Here is a 24,317-nt window from a genome sequence, read left to right on the forward strand (position 1 = left end):
GATTTTTTTCAAACTTAGGTTAACTTATTTGATTTTTTAAAAAATTTTATTTCGTTTTAATGTCACTCAAATGAATGTACATCACATATAGACCATGAAAGAGATTTTGAAATGAAAGCAGGAGTTTTACCACTAACTCTTCTTAACTAAGGAAATATTTTACACATCTAGTCCTTGGGTTCTAGCTGTACAATGTATAGTACTATTTGCTGCTTTTACTCTAATAGTAGAAATTTTTAAAAGACTTAAAAAAAATCAACTCAAAGTGTTTTAGTTCTGTTCTGTCCAGATTATCAACCTGCCTTGGCCGTCTCTAACTCAGTCCAACAGCCACCATTGATTTTTGTTAGTTTATATCCCTTCTTTCTGTCCTGTGACCTGGCCACTACCATTTTAAGAGTTCATGTTCTGTGTGCTTTGACCTGAAATGATTCTTCACCTTATATGTTCTAACTCCTTCCATCTCTAGCTAGGAAGTGAAGCACGGTGCTAGGGCCAGAAACAAGCCTTAATGCTGGTAGAACATGTTTACATATATCCACATTCCATATTGCTCTCAAAACATATTCGTATTATTAGCTTAGAGCTGTTGCTTGATCCTAGAACATATAGCACTGTGGTTGTCAAGTTCAACACTTTATTCCTTTGCCCAGGCAGGTTAGGAAATAATTGCCCTTAAATTAGGTGAAATATTACTTTCAAATATTTCAGCTTTTCCATGGTGTTTTCAGATGTGTGATGATAGGATTCCTGAATATTAACTTTTTAAATGTTCAAGTTCTTATCTACGAAGAATTAAAATCGTTACAGCTTTAGTACAGTGATTTCTTTTAGTGTGTTCCTATATCTGTGTGTTGGTATGACTTAGAATTTTGTGACTCGTATGTTGATTTTTAAAGTGGTTGGCGGATTAGAACTATAGCATGGCACCTAGCTGTCAGGCACCGTGGAGCCTCAACCTCCGGTTTTCTAAGTGATGCCCAGTAGAGTACTGTGTCACTCAGGGTCAGACTCCGCCTGGGGCTTCAACAGTCTCTGCTCCTTTTCATGGCTTGCAAGGTCTTGTCTGTCCTTCAGCCATTGCCTCCTCCAGACATCAGTTATGGCACCACTGAACAGTAATGGGACCACTGTTCTCCTAGTCTCGGGTTCAAAGTCCAGGTCATTTTTGAATTTTCCCTTACCCTTATATCCAGCCAGTCATCATGCTTGATGATAGGACTCATCGATTCTCACGAGCACTAGTAACTTCCTTCCTAGTCTCACTGCTCCCACTCTAGATCATGTAAGAACACCCCCTGTTCCCCATCCCACCCCCAACTCTAAAGCATCTACATCCACTGAGTAGCTGAGTTGTCCTAAAACCAACTGTTTTGTTCAATTTTGACCTCGATCAGAAACCTTTTAATGGCAATTGCACATATACACACCCACACACACATAAACACGTCTCCCATTGGCAGCTGGATGAACCCAAATTTTATCCCAGTATTCGGGGTCTTCCACGTCGACTCAGTCTTTTTAGTCTCATTTCCCATTCCTTCCCCAGTGTGCTATAGCTCCTGGCCATCCTAGAATTTGACTGGGACTTTTTTTTTTTTTTTTAACCTCAGCCTGTATCAGTCCCTTTGCACACCTGAAGTGATCTCTCCTGCCTCTGAACACCCCCTATACTTTATTTTATTTCTGTTTATCTTATGGCATGTTATTGCCCAAGTAGTGCTTTGCAGTTGACCAAAGTGCTTTTGAATCCATTACTTTATTTAATCTTCACAACCAGTCTGAGGGTAAGTAAGACAGGTGTGTCTTATCACAAGGGAGGAAACCAAGACTTGAGGAGGGGAGAGTGATTTGCTCAAGTTTTGCGATTAGTAGAGGGTGGGGCTAAGACTGAAATCCAAGCCTCCCGGAACATAATCCCCAAGCTCTGTCCATTACTACCTTTCCTGGTGCCTGAGTCTGCACTTAAATGTAAGTTTGAATACATCTTTTTCCAGTTATCAGCAAGTTACTTAAAGTTGTTTTTGATTCCCCTAGAACATATGTGAATATATGAGTGAGCCCATTCATATGTTAAATGTATTGCAGTTTAATGTTATTTCCTGTTCACATGTTAAAGGTATTGCAGTAAAATCATGCTTCCCCTTTCTGAGCCTTATTTTCCCATCATTTTTTTTTTAAGTAGAAGTGAAGGTTACTTGTTATATTATAAATAATAAAATATTGGTATAATATAAATAATAAAACTGGAGCTTTGTATAATGAATTTAATTTCTGGAATAGCTTTTCCAGCAGTGCACTTCAATTCACAAGTATTTATTACCTGTGAAGAGATTAAGCCTAATGCTAGGCTACTGAGTGGTTCCACACTTTTCAAGTATAAGTACCGTAAATTTTCATATAGTTGTAACTCTAATTTTTAGCTTGACTGGATGGGAACTAATATACTGACAAAAGTTGTTGTGACTTCAGTAACAATTTTAATGGATTTGAACTTTATTCATTATATGATCTACATATATTTGAAAAATAATGGTGACACATGTACCAGACCTCTAGTATTTAGTCTACAGGAACTGCTTAGTACCCTTAGTACTTAAGATATTCCTGGTAACTCTGTGATTCCTAGTTGAGAATGACTGCTGTGGGGATTCTGATATTGTCCTACATCACTCATTGCTGCCTTAGGAAGTGTCATGTGAGAAATTTCTTGTAGAGCCAAGTAATTGGAAAAGTGTTGCTTCCCTGAGAAACTGGTTTGTGTTTTACTTTTTGCCAGTGATGAATATGCCACTGACCTCTCCATTTTCAGATTGGCCTTTAGGAAGCTCAGAGCCAAGTCAGTCAATCAATCAATCAATCATTCATCATATGTCACTCAGTCATACAGCTGTATAGATCCTTATTGCCTGCTTAAGTTTTCCCTCTTTTTACACTTTGATAGTGACTTCCTGTTGTAGTTTGCTTAGCCCTGGTTTTTTAATTTATATTTTATCATCTTATTGTATATGTTTCCCAAAAGCCAACTAAAATCCTTTGAAAATGAAGAGGGATATAAATACTCTAGCCTTTATTTTGTAACCAGCTATATTTTAGGCACTAGACATATCTGTTCTAAATATTGATACCTATATGCATATGTCTTGCTTTTATTGCTGTGTAGAACATGCTCAGATGTCAGAATTTATATGGAAAAGTTAAACCTAAGCATACTATTTATTAGAAGAATGTAGTTTCATTTAATATGAATTGCTTTCAGAAACTCTTTACAGATTCTACTTAAGTATATCTGAAAAGGTGGAGTATCTTTTCTGGGAGGAAGCAAAGCATTGTTGTGACAACGGTGTGCCTCTGCTAGCAGATATGAGATCACTCCTGGCAGTCAGTGGTACTTTAAAAATCCACACTTGGGACTGGGAGGTTTTTTTTTTTTAATTGTTTATCCTTTTGAATTTTGTACTGTGTGTATATAACCTATTCAAAATTAATTTTTAAAGTTCACAGTCATTTTCAGTAGAAGTATAAAAAATTTCTCTTCCTACCTATTAGACTGTGAGCTCCTTGAGACCAGGAGGTGTGCTAGATTCCCCTCTGTATTCCTGAACCTAGCATAGTGCCTTATACATAGTAAGCCCCCAGCTAGTGTGCTTAGATGTGAATTGGAAACTAAGAGTTGTAAATCTCAGTAGGATCACGGTTAGAAATTACTAACTGTAGATAACTCACGCCCCCTTAAATCTGTACGCTCTTTTCAGAGTGAGGATGAGACCAACTTCCTGGCTCTGAAGTAAGATTGGTTTTTACTGAAATCCATTAAAAGAACTTAAAAACAAGTTAGTAGAATTTTACCTAGTCAGTTTTTCAAAACAGGGGGTTTGTGTTTGTTTTTATATTATAGTGTGGGATTTTTCCAAATGTGACCTCAAGATGGCTTTTTATCTCTTTTTCCAGATCTTTGTAGAATTTGATGGCTGTAGCTGGAAGCAACACTCCTGGGTTAAAGTTCATGCTGAAGAAGTTATTGTACTTTTGCTGGAAGGGTCTCTAGTATGGGCACCCCGGAAGGACCCAGTCCTTGTCCAGGGCACTCGAGTCTCAATTGCACAATGGCCGGCCCTGGTGAGTGACTTTTATTGGCTAGGAACATATTTGGGCTTTATTCCTATTCTATATGGTATTTACCCAATAGCTGAACTCTTTAGAATTCCCAAAACTCCCAGTGCTTTGTCCTTAACACACTTTGATTCTGAAGTTACCAAAGTAAAAATTGGGAGAGATCTTTTCTCCTGTGTCTTCCCATACTTTTTATATTAGATAATATTTGATACTTTGTTTCTAAATAATTTTTTACCTTTCTTTTCTCATAGTTATGTTATGAAACAATGTTTGTAATCCTTAAAGTCTTTTTCTTCCATAGAACATATTTTATTTTTTTCCAGCTTTTTTGAGATAGAATTGACATATATAACATTGTGTAAGTTTGTGTATAATGTGATGATTTTTTATATATAGTGAAATGATTGTCACAATAAAGTTAATTAACACATCCATTGTCTCACATAGGTTTTTGTGTATGTGGTAAGAACTTTTTTTTTTAACTTTGCAGAACACTTTAATAATCTCAATAAGGTATAATAATCTCACTGTTGTATAGAGTACTTTCCTACATATTATCTAATTTGCTTCTCACAACACATATGTGGTAAGAACTTTTAAGATTTCCTCTCTTAGCAACTTCCAAGTATACAGTACAGCATTATTAACTATAGTCACCATGCTATACATTAGCTCCCCACAGCTTACTCATCTTATTATTGCAGTTTATATCCTTTGACTACCTTCACCCATTTCCCTCACTTCCTCCACCCCTGGCAACCACCAGTATATTCTCTGTGTCTGATTTCAGTTGTTTTGGATTCCACATGTAATTGAAATCAGACCATATTTGTCTTTCTCTGACTTATTTCACTTAGCATAATGCCCTGGAGATTCAGCTGTTGTTGTAAATAGCAGGATTTCCTCCTTTTTTGTGGCTCAATAATATTTCATTGTGTATAATATTCGTGTGTGTGTGTGTGTGTACACCACATTTTCTTTATCCATTCATCCATCACCGGACACTTAGGTTGTTTCCATGTCGTCGCTATTGTAAATGCTGCTGCAGTGAACATGGGGTTGCACATATCTCTTCAAGATATGATTTTATTTCCTTTGGATAAATACCCAGAAGTGGGGTTGTTGAATCATATGGTAGTTCTATTTTTAATTTTGGGGGGAACCTCCATACTGTTTTCCATAGTGGCTGCACCAATTTACATTCCCACTGATGGTGCACAAGAGTTCCCCCTTTCTACATCCTTGCCAGCACTTGTCATCTTTGTCTTTGATGATAGCCATTCTAATAGGTGTGAGGTGATTACTCATCGTGGTTTTGATTTGCATTTCCCTGATGATTAGTGCAGTTGAGCCCCTTTTCATGTACCTGTTGGCCATTCATCTATCTTTGGAAAAATGTCTATTCAGGTGATTTGCCCATTTTTAAATCAGATTATTTGTGGGGGGGGGCGTTGTTTTGTTTTTAGCATTTTAAATTAACACCCATTTATTAGTTGGGTAAGTTAGAAGTACAGACACTTTGTGTCCTACTTCTTAGCTCAGAATCTTACAAGGCAAAAATTGCTGTTTGCAATGCTATGTTCTCATCTATAGTAGGTGGTCCTCTTCTAACCTCCCATGTTTATGGCAGAATTCAGTTCCAGTCTCCTTGCTGGCTGTCAGCTGGGGATATTTGTGGGGGGTTTTGGCTCTTGAGTTGTATGAGTTTTTTTAATATATTTTGAATATTAACCTTTTATCAAATATATGATTTGCAAATATTTTCTCCCATTCCCTATGTTGCATTTTCGTTTTGTTGATCATTTCTTTTGCCTTGTAGAAACTTTTAAGTTTGATGTAGTCCGACTTGTTTATTTTTGCTTTTGTTGGTTATGTTTAAAGTTTCTTTGTTTGTTTGGCCATGTAGCACGGCTTGTGGGATCTTAGTTCCCCGACCAGGGATTGAACCTAGGCCCACAGCAGTGAAAGTATGGAGTCTTAACCACTGGACCACCAGGGAATTCCCTAAAGTTTTTTTTTTTTTTTTTTTAATTATTAAGTTTTGTTTTCTGAAGTCAGACAAAATAGTGCTATAAAATTTAATTCTGAGAGTATCCATTTGTTTCTATCTGTTCTTTTAGCAAAATGTAGGCATAAATAGTTAGATTTTTTTTAAAAATCTAGTTCTCCTGTTATTAACCAAATTAAATAATATTCAAAACAAAACTTTTTAACCTATTGATTATACATATCATCACTTACTGAACTGTCTTTTTTCATTTGTTTTTAAGACCACTTTCCAGTTGAACTTTTAGAAGAAGCTCAAATGTATCTGGGTCCCTGGGTGACTTTAGTAGGCAGTTTATTTACGAAATAGTAATGTGAATTTGCCCATGCATATTTATACCACTGATCATTTTAGAAATCTCATGAAGGTTTCAGGAGTTCCAGAGATGATAATGGTGTGACTCTTCATTCTGGGAACTTACTGTAATTTAGCCCTCTTGGAGCCTGACAAGATTAGTCAGATCGCTAGAGAGAATGAGGAATTTCCTGTTCTTCTTGTCCTTTTTAGCTGTAAATAAGAGTATTGAACTGACTTTATGCTCTGGTTTGCTTCATATGATTATTTGAGGGGCAGATGCTAGGTTGGGAATGTCTCTGAGGACTTATGCTTTAGCTTATCTATATTTACTGGGGTGAAAGATATATTAATAATGGATATTTTCTCTGCAGTTAGATATTCAGTTGAATTGTTATTTATTTTCTTTTCCAAGTTCTAATCCGTTTCTTGTCATTGTACTTCACAGACTTTCACTCCCCTAGTAGATAAACTCGGTTTGGGTTCTGTGGTTCCAGTTGAATACCTTCTGGATCGAGAGCTTCGTTTCCTGTCAGATGCTAATGGGTTGCATTTGTTCCAGGTACATAACACTTGGTCTAGTCCTAAACTTATTTCTCTCCTTGCTAATTTCTCTGTTGATTATAAATAGGGTGCTTCCCCCCCTTTTTTATTTCAGATAATATTTTTAAAATCATTATAAAATTACAGAGAATGGTGGGAATCTTAGATTAAAATTTTAATATTATTCCTCAACAGTCTCGACCAAGGTTTCTCAGCCTCAACGATATTGACATTTTTAGTCTGTATTCTTTTTCATAGGGGGCTATCCTGTGTATTGTTTGATGTCTAACAGCATCCCTGGCCTCTACCTACTAGATGCCAGCACTGAGTTGTGATAAGCAGAAATGTTTCCCAACACTGCCAGTTGTTCCAGAGGGGGCAAAATCAGCCCAGATGAGAACAATGGAGTAAAACAATTCCATGGATGCCACAGTTGATGGTGTATGCTTTCAAAGAGATGGAATAATAGAAAAAGCAACATTTTAGGGAGGATAAAACATCAGTTTAATCTTGGAAAGGCTGAGTTGAGGGGCCCACAGAACACCCCATAATTGTCTCAGAGGTCAGATATATTGGTCTGGCTATCATCAGCCTGCACAGGTGGCAGTATAAGTCAATTAATTATATTGTCCCCTTTTCTTTTAACATTGAATCAAGTTCTTCCTCCCAGTAATTCCATGTACGTTTTAAAGTTTCTTTGCTCCCTTGAAAAGTGTATTTGGTAGCTGAGGCTTCTTTCCTCCGCTACACACCCCCACCCCACCCTAAAACCATTTAAGACTTAGGACCGCAATTCTAAGGGTTTCCTCAGAAGAGGTGGCTTCCCAGAGGTGGCTGCTTCTATAACTTGAGTCTAAGAGGTCCTATACTTACGTCCGTGGCAGGGAAGCTGGGAATTTGGGCTGGTTCCAAGCAACATTAAATACTGAAGAGCTTAGGTATATTTTTAGTTACAAAAAAAGGGATAAGTTAGTAGTTTAAACAAACTAGTGTCTGAGTTAGAGTTTCAGAATTTATGGAGGGTAATATTTATTTCTCACTTGTAAGGGTTACTGTCTGAAGGTTAAAAATTAGGAGACTTCCAAGAGTTTTGCTGTCTTATTGAGGCAGCCAAGAGCAGTATTTCCTGAACTGTGTTCTGTGTAATATTAATGATTTTTTTTTTTGTTGATATGTCTTCCTCCCTCATTAGGCCTCACTCCCTCTCATCAATCTTGCTTTATTCATCTCGTAATCCTAGTGCTTATATGAATAGGCACTCAGTGAATGTTGGATAAGTATCAAAATAAACAAAAAGATTTACATGGAATAAAATGTTTTGTGGTCAAATAAGTTTGAGAAACGCTGACCTAAACATGTTTTTTTCCTACACGTCTTCTCAGAGCCTTTAATATACTGTCGTATGTAGAAAGATATAGTGTACAGTTGACCCTTGAACAACACGGATTTGAACTACGCGGGTCCACTTATATGTGGATTTTTTTCAGTAAATACAGTACCTATAAATTAATACGAATTTTTTTCACATTATCTTTTCATTTTTGATATCTAGTGTTACTAATAGTTATAACATCTAGTGTTTTGTATTATATAAGGCAATCTTGATGTAGTGTACTGACAGATGATTCATCTTGTAAACAGACATCATAAACTTAGGGTATCAATAAATACATGACTTCCCTGGTGGCGCAGTGGTTAAGAATCCACCTGCCAATGCAGGGGACGCGGGTTCGATCCCTGATCCGGGAAGATCCCACATGCCGCAGAGCGTCTAAGCCCGTGCGCCGCAAGTACTGAGCCTGCGCTCTAGAGCCTGCGAGTCACAACTACTGAAGCCCGCGCGCCTTGAGCCGGTGCTCTGCAACAAGAGAAGCCACTGCAATGAGAAACCCGCACACAGCAACGAAGATTAGCCCCCGCTTGCCACAACTAGTGAAAGCCCGCGTGCAGCAACAAAGACCCAACACAACCATAAATAAATAAATAAATAAATAAATTTATTAAAAAAGAAAAGAAAACACAAAGGCAAACCACAAACTGGTAGAACCAATAAACGTCGGGAAAATATTTTTTTTTTTTTTAAAGTTATATGCAGATTTTTGACTGCATGGGGTGGGGAAGCAGTTGGTGTCCCTAACCCCTCCACCTTGTTCAATGGGGGTATAATATTTCCTAAACCTAAATGATCCTAGCATCCTTAACTTTTTTTTTGGGGGCCACGCCACTTGGCTTGTGGGATTTTTGTTCCCTAACTGGGGATCAAACCTGGGCCCTTGGCAGTGAGAGCTTGGAGTCCTAACCACTGGACCACCAGGGAATTCCCCTAGCATCTTTAACTTTTGTAGAGCATCTTGTGAGACTAGGGTTCTATGGAACATTCTCTGGCAAATGCTGATGTAGAGCTCCTCAGGGGTATAATTTTTCTCTTCTGGTTAGATATTATTGGTACTTATTTCAATATTCAGTTTTTTCTTCTTTTATCTTTATCAGATGGGAACAGATAGCCAAAACCAGATTCTTTTGGAACATGCTGCTCTGAGAGAAACAGTTAATGCTTTGATCAGTGACCAAAAGCTGCAAGAGATATTTAGCCGAGGTAAGAACAGGTGGTCCTCTGTCCCTGAATTCTGAATCAGGTGTATGGTCAGTGTTGAAAGTGATAGAATGGGGGGGACACCATGCAACTCTCAACATTTGTGCTTGTCTTCTTTTTGTGGGTAGTGTCAAGAGTAACTCCAGTTAGCTGGATCTCTAGAATAGATTGGAAAAATAGGATCTCACTCAGACCACTATGTCCTTTTTGTATTACATTTCGTAATATGCAATTTTGTCTTTCTTTTTTTCATTTCTTAAATATTTATTAAGTACTAACCTTGTACTAGACACAGTGTTAAGGTACTGAGGATATAACCATGAACTAGAAAGTCTCTGCCCTTGTTGAGCATACTGTCTATAAGGTATGCTCTAAAGACTGTTAACAACAACAAATAACAACTTTGAATGTAAGGTATGTTCATAAAGGAAGGTGTCCATAGACTCATTCACATTAACAGCATGTAAATTTTTAAGAATGAAAACAAAAAAGAATTACTAGCTTTTATTAGCTTTTTCAGTTCACATACAGATTTTGCCCAGGATTCTACACAAAAGGTAGACTGTTGCCTCATTTATCCTTCCCTTCATGTTGTACATCTACTCTATGTCCTTTCTGACCCTTATGATAATCATGCTTTTCAATGAAATAGGATCCTTGGTTCTCTTTTGTCAAACTAAATCTAAATAGGTAAAGGTAAGAAAACTTGCCTCTTTGGGAAAGGAAAGTATCAGGGTAAAATGATGTTTAATAATCAAGGAAAGGTATGGAAGAGGAAAGAATGTGAGGAAAAATAGCAGAGAGAAAAAAATCAAGTGGACAGAATGAGAGGCAGAGATGTTTATGAGTATGTATAGAAAAATTAAGCTTAATTGTAGCTCTGAAAGATAAAATAAGCAGTCATTTAGCTATATAGTCTCAAATGTATAAGATATGTAGGAGAGAGAAACTGTCCTTCTTGGAGGGCCAGCTGAAATTGCAGGGTAACATTACCTGCTGATAAAGTAATATCTTTGCAACTCTGTGTTCCTAGGAAGACAGGTGCTATATTTGTTCAGACTATTATTAGTGCAGAGGCTGGAGACCTCATAAATTGAACTCTCCACCTACTGTAATGAAAGTCAGATAGCAAAGTGTAAATGGTTATATATCATTCCTATGGTAACATAACAAAATAGTACATTCAACTTACTGGCCTCCCACTTTTTTAATGTATATGTCAGATAGATCTGAATAGATTTTCACATTACCTATAGTTTTTGATTTGTAAGTTTCCTTTCTCTTCCCTGTATTACTTTCTAGAATTGGAAGATTGAGATAAGGTAGAATCAGAGGCCTGGGACATTCTAAGAAATCTCCAAATAAACAGAATTTACAAAAGTCTCTGGGAAAGACTATGTTTTGTTTTTAAATTGCTGTGTATGGTAAATCTGAAATTGCTCATGTATTCAACTCCATACAAGAGGATTAAAAGTGCCAAGTACTTACACTATATAATTTTCTTTCTGTTTTTAGAAACAATCATGAAATACAGCTTAGCCAAAAATATTCAATACTGACTGATCTCTCCTTTAGGTCCCTACAGTGTTCAAGGTCACAGGGTCAAAGTATACCAGCCAGAGGGAGAAGAAAGTTGGCTTTGTGGTGTTGTAAGCCATCAAGACTCCATCACCCGTCTTATGGAGGTGTCTGTAACTGAGGTGAGGCTCTGTGTTATTTTGTCCGAGGTCCATCCATCCCCTTACCCAGGGTGGTGTAGGAAAAGGGAACACTTCATTACATGTAAGAAGACTTAGGTTCCATCTCTGGCTTTGTCTTTTTTTTTTTAAATTTATTTTTGGCTGCGTTGGGTCTTCATTGCTGCGCACGGGCTTTCTCTAGTTGCAGTGAGCGGGGGCTACTCTTCGTTGCAGTATGTGAGCTTCTCGTTGCCGTGGCTTCTCTCGTTGCGGGGCACGGGCTCTAGGCGTGCAGGCTTCAGTAGTTGCGGCACTCAGGCTCAGTAGTTGTGGCACGCGGGCTCTAGAGCACAGACTCAGTAGTTGTGGCGCACGGGCTTACTGGCTCCGTGGCACGTGGGATCTTCCCAGACCAGGGATCGAACGCGTGTCCCCTGCATTGGCAGGCGGATTCTTAACCACTGCGCCACCAGGGAAGTCCCCCTGGTTTTATCACTTATTGATTCTATCACCTTGAGAAAGGCTGTTCAACTTTCTTAACCGCAGTGTTCTCATTTGTAAATTAGAGTTAATTAGGTAACCACACCCTGACCTCACAGCATATGTTTTGGGAACTAAGGTAATGTATTTGAAAGTGCTTTGAAATCTATGAAAGGGTATACAAATGTGAAGTGGTATTATCATTATTTTATCATATTCAGAAAGTTTAGTATTTAAAAATCTAATCAGTTAGCATTTGCTTCTATAATACTTATGCCACTCCCCCTTAGATGCTGAAAAAATGAATTGTTTCTAAAGCAATAAATAGAAAAAAACATAGCATCTAGAGCTACCTGGAGAATTGTCTATCAAAACAACAAGAATATTTGGGGACTTCCCTGATGGTGCAGTGGTTAAGACTGCTTCCACTGCAGGGGGTGCAGGTTTGATCCCTGGTTGGGGAACTGAGATCCCACATGCTGTACAGTGCAGCCAAAAACAAAAACAACAGCAGAGTATTTTGAGGCAAACACGTATGTATTTATGATATCTTTAAATTGGTTTCAGACTTGCCCTTGGCAGTCACATGTAATGTAAACAAATGATTTTAGTTATTTCTTTATTGAATTTTATTTATTAAATTATTCAGTCCTCATTTACAAATTTCAAATGATACACATATATATAAAATAGATATTGAAAGCCATCCCTTCCCCTAGGCAAATATTACTCCCCACAATGGTAATCACCATTAACAGTTTGGTGTATATTCCATATGCTTCCAGATATCTTCTCTGTGTGTGTGTGTATGATATTTATATATTGTCTATTTAGGAGATAACTATATAAATCATACTTTATTAACAAATGGGATCATATGATACATATCGTTCTTTTTTTTTGTTGTTATTTATTTATTTGTTTGTTTTTGTTTTAGGCTGTGTTGGGTCTTCGTTGCTGCGCGCAGGCTTTCTCTAGTTGCAGCAAGAGGGGGCTACTCTTTGTTGCGGTGCACAGGCTTCTCACTGCGGTGGCTTCTCTTGCTGGGGAGCACAGGCTCTAGGCGCGCGGGCTTCAGTAGTTGTGGCACACGGGCTCAGTAGTTGTAGCTCACGGGCTCTAGAGCACAGGCTCAGTAGTTGTGGTGCACAGGCTTTGTTGCTCCACGGCATGTGGGAGCTTCCCGGACCAGGGCTCGAACCCTTGTCCCCTGCATTGGCAGGCGGATTCTTAACCACTGCACCACCAGGGAAGCCCCATATAGTTCTTTGATTTACCTTTTTTACTTAATTTTAAATTGTCAACATCTTTGTGTGTAAATATATATAGAAATCTATCAATACTTCGTGCTTTTAAAATAGATGCATACTATTCACTGAATGGATGTATCATAACTAATTTAATTTAAAATTGATGGATGTTTAAATCATTTGTATTATTTTCACTAATACGAATAATGCTGCATTGAATATCCTTGGGCATATATCATTGTACACTGTTTCACATTATTTATTGGAATAAATTCCTAAGTGTGTAATTGCTAGGTCAAAGAATATGCACGTTAAATCTGACAATGTCTGTCAAATTGGCCCCTCCCAAAACCTTTTGTTTTTTAATAGTAGAGTGGTGCTTTTAATGATTACTGGTTCTGAAGGTTTTTTGTTTTTTTAATTACAGAATAGGAAGGTTTTAGAGATGCAGAATTTGAAATTAATATCCCTAAAAGGGACACTTGGGCATTGAATGCAATTTTTTCATTCATTCGTTTAACAAATATTTGAGTGATTACCATATTCTAGACCTTGTTTCAGATGTTGTTATTCTGGCAGTGAATGAAATAGTAGAGATCCCTGTTCATGGAGCTTTCATTCTAGCAGGGGAGTAGAAACAAATAGAGATAATTACATAGATTAGAAAAATACATAATTATGTCTTTGGTGGACAAGGCATTAAATCTTTTTCTTCCTTTTTTCATATTTTCTTCTATCCCGCTCCTACTATAGAGTGGTGAGATCAAGTCCGTAGATCCCAGACTGATCCATGTGATGCTGGTGGATAATTCAACGCCTCAGAGCGAGGTACAGTAATGAACTGAGTCTCGGAGCAGACTCATGAGCTTGCGTTATCTTGTTACATAGACTTCCTTATGTGTGTGTTATCCATGGATGCCCTTTGGGTTTCATCTCTGACCACTGTACATTTCTTGCTCTCTCCACGGTCTTGTCCAGTTGAGGGAGGATAATCTCAAGAAAGAGACCTAGTCTGAGCAAACCCTTTTCATCATGGCTATGTTGCCTAGCTGTTTTAAAACCCATGGCCTATTTTTTTCTTACATTTTTTCAGGACAGGTATATTTGAAAGATACAGTAGACAAAGCTGTAATAAGCGTAGAAATATTCATGACCTACCCAGTAATAAGAAATGGAGGAGAAGCTACATCCTCTTTTTCTTTCCATTAGGTGGTAGTGAGCTCCAAGGAAATCTGAAATTCCATATCCCAAGAAGAGTCAAATCAAACTGGTGCGTAGTTCAGTGCTCAGCACACAGTGGATTACTCCATAATTACTGTGAATCAGGCCAACTCTTGGTTCATTCAGAATTATCATAACCCATAAAAAGATACATTATATATCAGTGCCTGAACCAATCAAGGAATCCTGTATGAATTTCCTTCAGTAGGACATTGACTTGGACAGCCATCTGTCCATATATTCCTCATAGTCTTTTAGCACCTGCATAGTATTGCTCTCTTGGCTACTCCTGAGTATACGGTTCTTCCTCATCTTCTTTATCCAGTCATTTTTGGCTTGATAAAACAAGATTAGGGTAGGAAAAGAAGAATCAGGGTTAAATTTAATAGTTCTTTACTACATATTATATTATTACGAATAGGATAAGTCTCTCGACTGTGTTTACGTGGCTGAAAAACACTTGTTATTTTGACGCTATGTTGGGTCCCTATTTTATTTCCTTCCTATTTCATTCATTCTTTAAGCCCTATTACATGTCAGGTACTGTTTAGCTGCCCAGATATAGCTAGAGAGTACTGGTCTCAGTGTCCTAGTCTTTCTACTCACATGTGAGTAACTCACCGTAAGTAGGGCATACATGTAAATTGTTGATCAGGGAGATTGCTCTGAGCCAGGCTCTGTAAGTTGGCCGGATGAGTTAAAGGTGAGATCTGTGGTTTTCAGCAACAGATGTTGATTCTTCCCTTTTCAGCTTTGCCATGATGTGGCTATCTTCTTAGCTAGCAAAGTACAATTATTGACAGTTCTGCCAAGTTTTACAGTAACCCTTCTTAGAGATCCATGGTTACCTCATCTCCTTGAAAGAGTGAGCAAGAAAGAAAGGAGAGATTTCACTGATTGTACTTCCATACTTCACAGTACTGAAAACTGGGTGATGATAGAGGTTGAAGAAAGGGTAAAAAGGTTTTAAAAGGATCAAATGAAAGCAATTCTTAACAAACAGAAACAGTTCTTGAACGAAAGATTTAGAAACTTAGATTAATATTACCAAAAGCATGGGAGAAACAAATAAATCTTGAGCTTTGTTTAAGGTTTGTAGAAGGAAATTAAGGGAGAAAAGACAGAAATGAAGGCAGCAAAAAAAAAAAGGAGAAAAAAAAACTAAAACTGGCAAGAAGAAATGTAAAATTTGAAAAAATTTCAGTTATAACAGCTATAATAATGATTACAACAAAGATAGATCTGCACAAAGAATCTATAAGTATTCAAGGGCAGTAAGAATAGAGTAATCAACTTGGTAAATAATAATGGCCAAATAACTATGTCATTAGCTTATTGCCACCCCAACGTGTTATCTGAATAAAACTATCTGCAAGTTAGCTAAATGAAGCTAAAATGAAAACCTGCTTCATGATGGGATACCAATCTAAGACTGTTCCGGATGTAAGTTGCTTGAGATAATGTTAGCTGTGTCCCAAGCCCCTGTCCTCTTATCCTTCTCAGGGAAAGAGTTTTTATTCAGAGATAGGAATTGCCCCCTTTTAATTCTGTGTCTTTTAAGGTTGTATGACCTCTCAAATAAGGCACAAATAAGATTTCATGTGATAGGCTAAAATTACTGGAAGAGCTAAGAGATTTGGTTGTTTGGTTATGGTAGCCTGCCTTTTTAGCTTTCCCCTGTCTAATGCTTTGAAATAAGCTCTGGAGATTGTTTGTGTCTTTATAGTGTCCATAAGAGCAATTCAAACTTGTTTCTGTTGGGCTCACTTTTGCTCTGGTCACAGACTCATAAATGTTGGTTTTCCTATTGTTAAGTTGTCACCAGTTTTTAGTGACTTCTGGATAGAAGAGATTTTATTTTTCAATACTTGAAATGCCAGTTTCTGTCAAACAAGGAGATAAATATAAAATCAGATTTTTTTTTCATCAAGAGGCAAATAAGTTCCCAGCCTAGCTCTAGCAGTCTATTTTGTAAAAGAAATTCCACAAATTTTTAAAATCCTAAAAAAAGTCCAGTTGAGGAAGTAGTGCATTTTATTTAAGGGAAGGTTTGCCAAGTGAGTTAACTTCTTAGTAATCATTCTCTTGAATATGTGTGCATAAATTGAATCACAGGAAGACTGGAGCTTTTTAACAAAAGGGTATGTCTTAGAGTTGGCATTGGAATTTGGCAATCTGTACCTGCTTTGATTGTCTGCTTCTAGAGATGGGAAAGAGCTAATGGTTTATGGTTTTCACAGGATGGAAGGTCCCTTGTAATAAATCTTTTTTGAATTTTGTTTTGTAGGGGGGTACGTTAAAAGCAGTAAAATCTTCCAAAGGAAAGAAGAAGAGAGAGAGCATAGAGGGGAAAGATGGCCGGAGGAGGAAAAGTGCTTCGGACTCTGGGTGTGACCCTGCATCAAAGAAATTAAAAGGAGACAGGGGTGAAGTAGACAGTAATGGGAGCGATGGAGGTGAGGCAAGCCGAGGGCCCTGGAAAGGAGGGAATGCCAGTGGAGAGCCAGGGCTGGATCAGAGAGCCAAGCAGCCACCGACTACATTTGTCCCCCAGATTAACCGCAACATTCGCTTTGCCACTTACACCAAAGAAAACGGCAGGACTCTGGTGGTGCAGGATGAGCCCATAGGTGGGGACACACCTGTACCTTTCACTCCATATTCTACAGCCACAGGTCAGACACCTTTGGCCCCAGAGGTGGGTGGAGCCGAAAATAAAGAGGCAGGAAAAACACTGGAACAAGTTGGCCAGGGTATGGTGGCTTCAGCAGCTGTGGTCACTACCGCCAGCTCCACCCCAACCACGGTGAGGATCTCAGACACTGGCCTTGCAGCAGGGACTGGGCCGGAAAAACAGAAAGGCAGCTGGTCGCAGGCCCCAGGAGAGGTGAGTTGTTTCAGGGGCAGATTTGCAAGATTTGGGTTCACTCTTTCACCTTACTTTGTTCTTAACACATTAAAAAAGCATCTCAAATGCCACAGGGAAGGAGTATTTCTGAGATGTGCTTAAATTGTATTCTGTGGATAGTCCTTTACTGCTCGTTGGGCAAATGCATATATCTTTAAAAACTTTATCAGCTCTTAAAAGTCACCTGAACAATTGGGCTAATCAAAAACTGATTATACAACCCAATTTAATGAGTTGTTAAAATAGATCTAATGGGGAATCTCTTTAATTCAGTTATCTATTTAGTTCATGTAGTGGTTGAGCCTCAACCAGGCCTATGAGAGGCAAGGTTAATGAATTATAGTGTTGGCAACAGTGAACACTGTAATTAAGGCTATGTGAAAGCTACTATTACCAACCCCTGTTTTCAGTTCATCATTTTATATATTTTCCTTTGAGGCTGGGCTGCTTTCTTTGATTTGATATGACCATGGAAGGTTGGTTTTTTCTTTCCCCTAAGTTAAAGTCTTACCTGGAAATTTTGATGGAATTATTTCATCATTTCATATATTTTCCTTTGAGGCTGGGCTGCTTTCTATGATTTGATATGACCATAGAAGGTTGGGGGTTTTTTTCCCCTAAATTAATCTTGTAAGCCTTACCTGGAAATTTTGATGGAATTAATCACAGTGGTATCCAGTTTACTATGTTCTTTATCTTACATGCATGTATTGTTGCTGAAAAGGAACTTTTGTTAAATACAAGTTAACATCAAGTTGGCTCCCCAGTCAAATTTGAAAGAGTCAAAATCAGTTCTTATAGTCTTTTGGTTCTTATTTTGGTCACCAAAGTATGATTTATGATGCTAGTCATATTTTTTTCAAACTGGCTGTTAATTCAAGCTGGAATATGAAATACAAATAAAATACTAAATGATTTTTTTAAATTATGTATAGGAAACTACTGTGTGCTAAGTACTGTATATTATAAACAAAGAATTGAAATCCTGTTTGACGGAGCTCACATCCTAAAATGGAATCATTTTATAACGGTGTATAACAGTGCCATATAAAACATGGTATATACATTTCATCTTACTTCTTCCCCTCCCTAGCAAATGCAGTTTGTTAATCTCTAGTGTGCAGGGTTGGGGAGGAAGGTGAAGTGCCCAGGCAGAAGAGAAGGCCTGTAAATGCAAATTTCGCACTCTTCATGGTTTGTTCTCTGTTAGTTTACCAGCATTCCCAAGAGAACTAGGTGGGGATCTTATGTGGATTTCCAGTATGTGTAAGTCATCATATTGCCCAAATTGATTAAAATCAAATCCATGTCAAAGGCAGAGTAGATGTAAACAGGGATTACAAAATAGAACAAATACTACACTCTGCAAGAAGAGATCCACTGAATGCTGTTGTTCTTGGAGTAGCAAAGCTGAATAAATGAAATGTGGATCAAAGGGCATTTTCCAAACAGGTGTGAGAAATTTCTGTGACTGTATCTGTAACTTTGCTAATGTGTTAGCCTAGGTATTCTCTTGGAATATGATTTAAAAGTACAGAAATGGATGTTTCCATCATGAAATAGGGACACAGCCCCCCAGGAAACTTCTTGCCCTAAAAAGTGTGTTGAAATCAGTTTGTCATCACTTTCTTATAAGAAGAGGATTTGAAATTTAATCATTTGAAGGAAATGAAAGACCATCCAAATTATTTTTCATTCATGTGTGTATTTATTTTTAAAGAGTAACTTTAGTAGTGAAACCTGAGATCCTTATGCTTATTCCTTGCAGTCATGCAGGTGTCAAGGCTCCTGGTGAAATTCTGGCAGTGAAACAACAGTGTAGCATCAGTGCTGTATCTGTCTATTCTCTTCTTTTTATTTGGAAGAGTTTAAGTCTGGTTGCTGGTTAGTGGGAAGGAAAAGAAGAATGAACTAAGTTGAACTTGACTGTTAAATGCACTGAAGCAGTCTCTGTAGCAGATGTCAGCTGGAGGCAAGCTGCAGGTGGTCTGCCTGGTTCTCATGCCTCTTTGCCACCCCAAAGACAGTCCTAATGTAGACTCCTCTTGCGTATTTAAAGAAAACCTTAAATAAATTGAAATCCCCCCCCTTTTTTATAAATTTATTTATTTATTTATTTATTGGCTGCGTTGGGTTTTTGTTGCTGCGCGCGGGCTTTCTCTAGTTGTGGCTAGCAGGGGCTACTCTTTGTTGTGGAGCACAGGCTCTAGGCATGCAGGCTCAGTAGTTGTGGCTCGCGGGCTCCAGAGCGCAGGCTCAGTAGTTGTGGCGCATGGGCTTAGTTGCTCTGCGGCATGTGGGATCTTCCTGGACCAGGGCTCGAACCCGTGTCCCCTGCATTGGCAGGCGGATTCTTAACCACTGTGCCACCAGGGAAGCCCCCCCCTTTTTTTTAACAACGCCCTTTTATTTATCTGGCATAAATTTTTTTTAATTATGGTAAAGTAACACATAACATAAAATTTACCACTCACACCATTTGAAGTATACAGTACTGTGGCATTATACATTCACAGTGTTATGCAACCATCACCACTATCTAGTTAAAGGAATTTTCTTCTCCCCAAAAAGAAACTGCATATCCATTAAGCAGTCATGGAATAATTTTTATTTCCAAGTATTACATAAGTGCTTGTACCTACCTATGGATATTTCTCTGTATTACGCACATATATGGGTGTGTAATATACCACATGAAAGTGCTTATAACCCTTCTTTATGTATACATCCTTCTTTATTCAAATGCAGAAGTTAGCATTTTTAAGGTATTAAAAAAAGTGTTTTTTCATTCTCCAATTTGTTATGCTGAATGCTTTTATTTGGTGGGTGTATCAGTGTCTACAATTTTCCACTGTGGAGACTTGTTAGATCCTAATGATAACAGAAGGGTTCAGTAACTGGTATGCCTTCTATAATTTAGCACCTTTAGGTCTAACTTTAATTGAAACAGATAATTCAACTTTTAGGTTGACTTGCACCCATAAATAAATGGCCAAATTCCAAAAGGGTCCATCTTGGTGAGTTTCGGACTAATAAAGAAAATACTTTTCCTTAATGTACAGTGGGCTTGTCATAGGGCTGAAGTCGCTTTTGTAAGATGGGCAATTTGCAATGGCTTAAATAAACCGAAACTTTAACCATAGCCCCTAAGGTCTTTGAGATAGATTAATATTACAGGGTCACTAGTAATATTTCACTATATTTCAGAGTAAAAGCTGATGTCCATTGGGGAGCCCTTTTCTTCAGTTCCTGGCAGAGTCTTCATTTCAAAATAGATACTTAGAAGCCTACACAGCCTCCAAGTGCTTTGACAACCAGTTGGCTAACAACCAAGGGAATGGCAGGATATCATTCATCCTGCCATCTCTAGCTTACCTTGCTAAAGATCCCCTCTGTGCTGTCTGTGGCAGTTTTCTTCCCTGGTGAAATATAGGTATAAGAACAGTTTTCCTGGAATTGTAGGAGAGAAAAGTTGATTGACCCACAGGAAATGTTGGCCTAGGTCCAAGAAGATATCGTAAGGTTGTCAAGAGAAGCCAGCATCACTAACTCAGGCTATCTTCTCTTCTTTTCAGAATTCAAGAAATTCTGTTCTGGCCTCTTCTGGATTTGGAGCATCTCTCCCAAGTTCATCACAAGCTTTGACTTTTGGAAGTGGAAGGAGCCAGTCCAATGGGGTTCTAGCCACAGAGAACAAACCTTTGGGCTTCTCTTTTGGCTGTAGCTCTGCACCAGAGTCTCAGAAAGACTCTGATCTCTCCAAAAACTTGTTTTTTCAGTGCATGTCCCAAACTTTACCCACCAGTAACTACTTCACTACCGTTTCAGAGAGTTTGGCTGATGATTCCTCCAGTCGAGACTCATTCAAACAAAGCCTTGAGAGCCTATGTAAAGGAAGATCCGCTCTTGGAGCAGACTCTAAATCAGGCTCTAAGGCTGGAAGCTCTGTGGATCGGAAAGTGCCTGCAGAGTCCATGCCCACCCTCACGCCAGCCTTCCCACGGAGCCTCCTAAATGCCCGCACCCCAGACAGTCATGAAAATCTATTTTTACAACCCCCTAAACTGTCCCGAGAAGAGCCTCCTAACCCTTTCTTGGCATTTGTGGAGAAAGTTGAACATAGCCCTTTCAGCAGCTTTGCATCTCAGGCATCAGGTAGCTCTTCCTCTGCTACCACTGTCACCTCCAAGGCAGCACCCAGCTGGCCCGAGTCTCACTCCTCTACAGATTCAGCATCTTTAGCAAAGAAGAAAACCCTCTTCATCACAACTGACTCCTCCAAACTGGTGTCTGGTGTTCTGGGCTCAGCTCTTACCACTGGGGGGCCAAGCCTCTCTGCCATGGGGAATGGCCGGTCCAGTTCACCCACCAGCAGCCTCACCCAGCCCATTGAGATGCCTACTCTCTCCTCTAGCCCCACAGAGGAGAGACCAACTGTGGGGCCTGGGCAGCAGGACAATCCTCTCCTTAAAACCTTTAGTAACGTCTTTGGCAGGCACTCAGGCAGCTTTCTGTCCTCCCCAGCAGATTTTTCACAGGAGAACAAAGCTCCTTTTGAAGCTGTGAAAAGGTTCTCACTGGATGAGCGAAGCTTGGCTTGCAGACAAGACTCGGACTCCAGTACCAATAGCGACCTGTCAGACTTGAGCGACTCTGAGGAGCAGCTGCAAGCCAAGACTGGCCTGAAGGGGATTCCGGAGCACCTGATGGGGAAGCTGGGCCCCAATGGGGAGCGCAGTGCTGAGTTGTTGCTGGGAAAAGGCAAAGGGAAGCAGGCCCCCAAGGGCCGGCCTCGGACTGCCCCCTTGAAAGGTGATCCTGCTGGGGTTATACGTGGGCTTGGCTCTGGCACTAGCTTTAAATGCTTGTTGTGCTCTTGGGCAGCAGAGGCCCTCTCTTTGATGGAAAGTTCTATAATCTCATAGAATTACATAGTCAAAAGGGCGCAGTAGGGGCCCCTCATCAGACCTTCTGGTTCAGGGCAGGATTAATCTATACCAGTACTGTAAGAGGGGTATCTGTCCTGTGTAATGATAATCCCCAAAAGTCTTGATAGTCTGTTATTTTCGGTCAGGAACTCTTTTCTTGTGTATTTCTCTTGCCTTTGGCCCTTCCTCTTTTATTTACTTAGGCGAGTTACTCAGTACTAGTCTTCATTCTCACATCGCAGCCTTTAGTAGAGTTGATGAAGCAAAGAGAGCCACTCCTCAGTTTGCTCCTCTCTGTCACATATATATGGTTTTAACACCTCTTCCAAAAACTGTTAACTCCTGTGGAGTGAGGTTATGGTCCAAAATTGTATAAGGGCAAGTGTCTAAGAGAAAGTCTGATGGTAAAAGTCGCCATTCTCCTTAGGATTTGGTATCCCATGGGAGCCCCAAGAGTTCTTGATTAGTAGAACAGTCATATCCTGAGGGGCTAGTGGCAAGAGGCTTCTGCCGTCTTGAGTTTTCCTCACCCGTGCTCAGAGTTGTTTTGTTGTCATGGGGTACTTCCCACAAATTCTCCATGGTCTTTAGCTCCTAGTTGAAGCCTTTGTTCCCTGTGCTCCTTTTCTGTCAAGGATGGACCTGATGGGCTCATGCCCATTCAGTGCAAGGAGGAGTGACTCAGGTCAGGACAAGTGACTGTCCCCAGGAGGATTATGTTATTGAGTCTCATTTAAACCTTTCATGACCAACCATTTCTCCCCCTCCCTTGCCACAGTTGGCCAGTCAGTGCTGAAAGATGTGAGCAAAGTGAAGAAGCTGAAGCAGTCCGGAGAGCCCTTCCTGCAGGATGGGTCGTGCATCAATGTAGCCCCTCATCTGCACAAGTGTCGTGAGTGCCGCCTGGAGCGGTATCGGAAGTTTAAGGAACAAGAGCAAGATGATTCCACTGTGGCTTGCCGCTTCTTTCACTTCCGGAGGTACCCAGACTCCTCTCTTCATCTCCTTCCCAGTTTCGTTAGTGACACTTAACTTTCACTCTTTCTCTGAATCGGTAAACATATCTCACCATCTTTTTATTGTTTTCCTAAATTACATTGCTCTCAGAGTCTGTGCTAAGGTTCTGCCATCCCATTAGTGGCCACTTAGTTGTTTGGATTGTGAAATGATATGTGACTTTGTCCTTAGAGAATTGAAATTGAACAATCTCACCTGCTGCCCCCTGAGCTGTGTTGAGTTATTCCTAACTTGGGTTCCATTTGAAACCAGTAGTGTGAGCAGAAGGATGCCATTTTGTGTCGTAGATCTGCCTGACCACTTACTCCTCTTTAGTGCTAGAGTAACTTGAGTCCGCTAGGGAGAAGGGGAAGTAAGATGAGGAGATAATGTGAAATAGAGATAACTGTTGAAAATCCTAGGAATATCCCTTGCTTTTACCAAACAACAGCTATTTAGTCACTTTTCTTCTGCTTGATAAACTTAGAAGAGGAATTTCTTCTAAGCAATCATTCAGGTGTCCTTAGTTTTTTAAATAAAGAAATCCAGGTGGTTTATCCATGTGGCATGGATTCACTTATTCAGCAAATATTTATTGAGCACTTAATGTGTGCCAGCCATTGTTGTGGGCATTGAGGATTAAACAGTACATGAAACCATCAAATTCCTGCCCTCAGGAGGCTTGTTGGGGACGCAGAGAGTAAATAAGAAAAAAAAGGTTAAATATATAGTATGTCAGTCTGTAATAACTGTGAGGAAGAAAAAGGAGGGAAAGAGGATTGAAGTGTGGGGAGGCTAGAGAGGCTACAGTTTATTTTTATTTATTTACTTATTTTTATATCTTTATTGGAGGAGGCTACAGTTAAATAGGATGGCTTGATGGAGGAATTCCCCGGTCGTCCAGTGGTTAGGACTCCACGCTTCCACTGCAGGGAGCACAGGTTTGATCCCTGGTTGGGGAACTAAGATCACATGCCACGTGGCAAGGCCAAAAAAAAAAAAAAAAAAGGATGACTTGAGAAAGTGAGTTTTGACTAAAGACCTGAAGGAGGGGAGGGGAGTGAGCCACGCATTCTTCTGGGAGACAAGTATTCGAGATAGAGGGCACAGCAACAGCAACTGTCTTGAGGCTGGAATATTTCTAGTGTGTTCATGGAGCTAGGGTGGGTAAAAGAGAGTAAGCAAGGGGGGGAGAAGAGTGAAGTCAAAGAGTTAATGATAGGTCCAGATTCTAAAGGGCTACTCTTAAGGGCCCTGGCTTT

The 24,317-nt window shown here is 39.3% G+C and overlaps 1 protein-coding gene across 2 annotated transcripts in view; it reads left to right on the top strand.

The window, feature by feature from the left end:
* KDM3B (lysine demethylase 3B) overlaps nucleotides 1-24,317 on the top strand; it is a 60,122-nt gene that overhangs the window by 8,515 nt on the left and 27,290 nt on the right. Inside the window, exons 2-9 of one of the 2 annotated variants that reach the window (XM_007172223.2) lie at nucleotides 3,952-4,119; nucleotides 6,906-7,019; nucleotides 9,491-9,596; nucleotides 11,169-11,293; nucleotides 13,756-13,830; nucleotides 16,511-17,110; nucleotides 20,707-21,943; nucleotides 22,838-23,039. In XM_007172223.2, the coding sequence (XP_007172285.2) occupies nucleotides 3,952-4,119; nucleotides 6,906-7,019; nucleotides 9,491-9,596; nucleotides 11,169-11,293; nucleotides 13,756-13,830; nucleotides 16,511-17,110; nucleotides 20,707-21,943; nucleotides 22,838-23,039 (2,627 nt within the window). The remainder of the gene's footprint in view (nucleotides 1-3,951; nucleotides 4,120-6,905; nucleotides 7,020-9,490; nucleotides 9,597-11,168; nucleotides 11,294-13,755; nucleotides 13,831-16,510; nucleotides 17,111-20,706; nucleotides 21,944-22,837; nucleotides 23,040-24,317) is intronic. The other variant, XM_007172224.2, reaches the window with a different exon arrangement.

The sequence above is a fragment of the Balaenoptera acutorostrata genome, chromosome 2 (genome assembly GCF_949987535.1).
Source record: "Balaenoptera acutorostrata chromosome 2, mBalAcu1.1, whole genome shotgun sequence".
Classification (NCBI taxonomy): Eukaryota; Metazoa; Chordata; class Mammalia; order Artiodactyla; family Balaenopteridae; genus Balaenoptera; species Balaenoptera acutorostrata.